The sequence below is a fragment of the Galeopterus variegatus genome, unplaced genomic scaffold (assembly GCF_000696425.1).
Source record: "Galeopterus variegatus unplaced genomic scaffold, G_variegatus-3.0.2 Scaffold3034, whole genome shotgun sequence".
NCBI classification, from domain to species: domain Eukaryota; kingdom Metazoa; phylum Chordata; class Mammalia; order Dermoptera; family Cynocephalidae; genus Galeopterus; species Galeopterus variegatus.
This window is the reverse complement of record NW_007729145.1, coordinates 196,764-201,288: the sequence shown is the minus strand read 5'-3', so window position 1 is coordinate 201,288 and position 4,525 is coordinate 196,764. Positions and strand designations below refer to the sequence as shown.

General features: G+C 60.3%; 1 protein-coding gene across 1 annotated transcript in view; it reads left to right on the top strand.

The window, feature by feature from the left end:
* Nucleotides 1-2,361: 2,361 nt before the first annotated feature.
* Nucleotides 2,362-4,525, top strand: part of BBC3 (BCL2 binding component 3) — a 5,492-nt gene continuing 3,328 nt past the window's right edge. The window contains exons 1-2 of the mRNA XM_008583777.1: nucleotides 2,362-2,691; nucleotides 4,107-4,297. Coding sequence (XP_008581999.1) covers nucleotides 2,418-2,691; nucleotides 4,107-4,297 — 465 coding nt within the window. The 5' untranslated portion in view covers nucleotides 2,362-2,417. The remainder of the gene's footprint in view (nucleotides 2,692-4,106; nucleotides 4,298-4,525) is intronic.

Sequence of the window (4,525 nt, the reverse complement as noted above, 5' to 3'; positions counted from 1 at the left end):
CGGCCACCCCCAGGGCGCGCGCCCGCTGGGGGCGGTGACAGGGGGTGGCTCAGGGGCCGTGGAGTCTGAAGCTCCTGCGGGCGGGGGCTGCGCCCCAGCAACAGCCGGTTATTGGCCCCGCGCTCTCCTGGCGGGCGGGGCGGGCGCACGTGGCGGCGGCGATGGGGGGTGCTATCAGCGGAGGGGGGCGTCTGGGGCCGCCGTGGGAGCGCGCGTGTGCGGGGTTGTGGATCTGCAGGTGTCTCGCCTGGGTGTGTGCGTGTGTCTGGCTCCGAGTTTGTGCTGGGGTCTGCAGGGAGTAGTTGTGTCAATCCAGAGGAATGTTGGGGTTTGTGACCCGTCGGGTGTATGCGTGAGTCCGCGCATACGTTTGTGTGGGATTCTGTGTATGTCGTGCCCGTGGGTTGGGATGTACCTGTGTGTGTGTTCTCTGTGAGTTGTCTGTGTGTACTGTTTAAGGGTGATTCCGTGGGTCTGTGTTGCCTGCGTGTGCTACGGTGCATGGTTGTAGTGTGTTTGTGTGTTGCTCGAGTGAGCTGTTTGTGTGTTCATATGTGTGTGTCTTGCCTATGTGTACTGTCTTGTTCGTCGCTGTCTGTTTATCTCGAGGGCATGTGTCTTTGCCCAGCGTTTGTGGTAGTTTGCCTACTGAACGCAGATGTCTGTTTTCTGTCCAGGTGTCCGTGTGAGTTCTGTGTGGCGTGTGTGCGTGGTGGGAGGTTGTCTCAATCTTGTGTTTGGCTTGTGTGTCTGGCATCAGCACCTAGGAATTGAGGACTGAGGCTCTGTGGGGTCTATGCAGTGCAGTGCTGTGAATGTTGCTGGCTGTGTCTGGGACCGAGTGTGTGTGTGTGTGTGTGTGTGTGTGTGTGTGTGTGTGTGTGTGTGTGTGCGTGCGTGTGCGCGCGCGCGCCTGTGTGTGTGTGTGCGCGCGCGCGCGCGTGCGTTGGGTCTAAGGGACTTGACGCTGTGATCCACTGGCTCATGTGTGTCATGTGGGCTGCGTGTGTGTAGTGTTTATGTCAGTCACGTGAGACCAATGTTTTCTGGCGGTGCTTTAGGTGTGTGTGCTGCTGGGGCTGTGTGGGATTAGAGTTAGCTGTGGGGTGTGTGTGTGTGCTGATGCAGACTGTTGGTGATGGTGTTTTGGGGTTGGGAGAGGAGGGAGAGTTGATGTCTGCTGTTCTGCTGGTGCATTTGTGTGTCGTTGCTAGTATGTGTGGTAATGCATTGGGATCTGATGACGTGTGTGCCTGATTTACATATGTCCTGGGGTCTGAGAGTTGGTGACATATGGGTGTGTTTTGGTGGTGTTGGTCTGTGTGTATCTGTGGCTGTCTGTTTTGTGTTATTTTGTGTTTTGAGTCCTGAGGTGTGTAGGTCTTATCTCTTGGGTGTGTATGTGTTTGGACAGGGGCATGTTGTTCGAGAATTGTGGCAGTGCTTATTTTGTGTTAGTTTCTGTCTGTGCTTATGATGGCTGCATTGTGTATGTGTGTGTGTGTTTCCAGGCATATCAACAGTGGGTCAGTGTGTGAGATTTTGAGTGTGTGTGTGTGTGTGTGTGTGTATGGGAAGGGAGAGGATGGGTTGTGTCAGCCAGTATGCAGTATGTGTATAGTGCTTGTGATGGTCTCTGTGTGTGTGCATGTCTATGTTTTAGACAGTGTGTGTGTGTGTGTGTGTCCTGTATACAGAGTAGCATTGTCCGGGACCATCTTAATGCTGTGTGCAAGTAGTGTGTGTGTGTGTGTGTGTGTGTGTCCTGTATACAGAGTAGCATTGTCCGGGACCATCTTAATGCTGTGTGCAAGTAGGAGATAGGGTAGGAGGTCAGGCTGGCCAGTCCTGTGTGAGTCATTGTGTGTATGTGTGTGCACCCTTCACACACACACCCAACAGTCTTCTCCATTTGGGTCATATTTGAGCCCCTGAGTGTGGGGGGAGCCCTTACTGTGCCTCACTGCCCTCCAAGTGTGCCCCTCACCGTGTTCGGAAAGTTGTACCCATCAGCCCATGCCCATCTTTAGCCCAGGTGGAATGACTTTGTGTTATGGGGCTGTCACAACCCCCCCCACACACACACACACACAGGCACACACACCTGACAGACCCCTCCATCTGGGTCCTGTGTGAACCCTTGTACTTGCTGTTAGAGCCATCCTGTGCCTCCTTGTCCCTAGTGTGTGCCCATCACCCTGTGTATGGGGCTATCCTGGCCAGCTCAAACCTTGTATCATTCTCTAGTTGGGTGTGTCTTTCGGGCTGTCACCCCTTCTGCATCACACACACCTATATTTCCCTCATCTGAGAACCCTGGGTGGATAGGGTGTGTGTATTGCAGGGGCCCTGGAGCCCCCTGCACGTCCCCGCTGACCTGCTCCTCCCTCCGTGTCCCACAGGCCCCAGGGAGCGCCATGGCCCGCGCACGCCAAGAGGGCAGCTCGCCGGAGCCCGTAGAGGGCCTGGCCCGCGACGGCCCGCGCCCCTTCCCGCTCGGTCGCCTGGTGCCCTCAGCCGTGTCCTGTGGCCTCTGCGAGCCCGGCCTGTCCACTGCCCCCGCCGCCCCTGCCCTCCTGCCCGCTGCCTACCTCTGCGCCCCCACCGCCCCGCCCGCCGTCACTGCCACCCTGGGGACCCCTCGCTGGCCTGGGGGACCCCGCAGCCGGCCCCGAGGCCCGCGCCCGGACGGTGAGTGACCGCCCCAAACCCGGGATGATGGGACGCTAGAAAAGAGAAGGCCACAGAGACACTGAAGAACTGGAGAAGTGGGAGCGGAGAGGGGGAGGTGGTGAGCCGAGCCGGGCCACTGGGAGGGTGTGGCCAATGTGGTCTTTGTGTTGCAAGAAGCAGGAAGACGGAGTGGGAGGCTGGGGGTGGAGGGGGAGGTCGAGTGGGAAGTCCCTCCTGGAATCTGACTGCAGTCCCCGAGTTGCAGCCCACGGCTTTTTCCGGGCCTGGGGCAACAGCTGTTTCTCAGCTCCCCTCCTTCACTGCCCCCGGCCCCGAAGATTGCCGTTGGAGAGTGTGGGCAGAGGGAGAGGACCGTCACCTCTGGGGCTTGGGGAGAGGTCGAAAAACCTTTTGCCTTTATTTGCATCTCTTTGGCCCGGGCTGGCCCTCTCTGCCGTCCCGGAGGAGGAAAGAGAGGGGGAGGGGCCATTGTGTTGGGAAAGTCCCCTCGGGGAAGGGGTGAATCTTGGGGAGGGAAGGGTTAAAGGTCCCCTGCCTGATGGGCGCTTAACCCTGTGGTGCCCGGCCAGTCCGCCTCCGCCCCTCCGCTGCCGGTACACACGGTAGCGGGCAGTGATTGTCCTGGTTTTCCTCCCCATCCCCCATCCTGCCCTTGGAGCCCACGGGGTAAAGAAAAAGAAAACTTCCCTAGCTCAGTTCCTGGCAGTGGAACAGGGGGACCCCGATTTCATGACCCAAGTCACAGCTGTGGAAACTGAGGCCCCGGTGGTAGGCCTTAGGGAAACCTCCTGCCGGGAGCTGGTGTGACGGGAGGGAGGGAGAGAGTAGCGAGAAGCGCTGAAGGGGGTGGGGAGGAAAGCCGTTCCCGCATCCCAGGCCCCCAGGCTCCTGCTCAGAGGCAGCCACGGCCTGGCCTTCTGGTCTCTAGGCCTCTGCCACATCCGGGGGTGTGGCTTCACTGTGGTTGGATACCAGAAGGCAGGAGACCTGAGGCTTGTGACTCTGGGTGGGGTCATTCCCTGTATCCCTGTGTGACCTTGGGGCACTTACGAGGGTGGGCCTCAGTTTCCCTACCTATGAAATGGAGCAGGCAAGATTTGGCTCCACTTTGGGATAGAGGTGCTTAGGTCAGACAAGGCCTTCCCGACTGACCCGTGCAGTGCGGAGGCAGCGGGCCGTCCAGGTGGTCCCCGAGCCTCCTCCCTAGGTCCTCGTGATTTCTAGTGCCTGGGAAGGAGGAGCTGAGAAAGCTAGCTTCAAGAGGGGAGACAAGGGGATCGTTAGAAATGAGGCTCGGAGCAAGGGATAAACCAGGTGGCTGGAAAAGGGTGAAACAGACCCTGGGTTCCTCCGGAACAGCACAGGGCCGGGAAGGGTGGTGGATGGTGACCACACCCCTCTGACCCTTCAAGGTCCTCAGCCATCACTCTCGCCCGCGGAGCAGCACCTGGAGTCGCCCGTGCCCAGCGCACCGGGGGCCCTGGCGGGTGGTCCCACCCAGGCGGCCCCGGGAGTCCGGGGGGAGGAGGAGCAGTGGGCCCGAGAGATTGGGGCCCAGCTGCGGCGGATGGCGGACGACCTCAACGCGCAGTACGAGCGGCGGGTGAGTGCTGGGGGAGGGATAGACGGCAGGTGGGACTTCCCGCCGGGGTAGGGGCGTGTAGGCGGCCCCCGCCAGATGTGTGGCAGCTGCTGTCCTGCGCGGCGGGGTCGCGCTGGGGACAGGCAGGTGGGGGGCGGGGGCGGCGTGCCCACTGAGCAGCCGAACGGGCCCGCCGCCGCGGCTGGCACTGCCCGGGAGAGGGCCAAGGCGGCCTCGAGAACTGCAGCG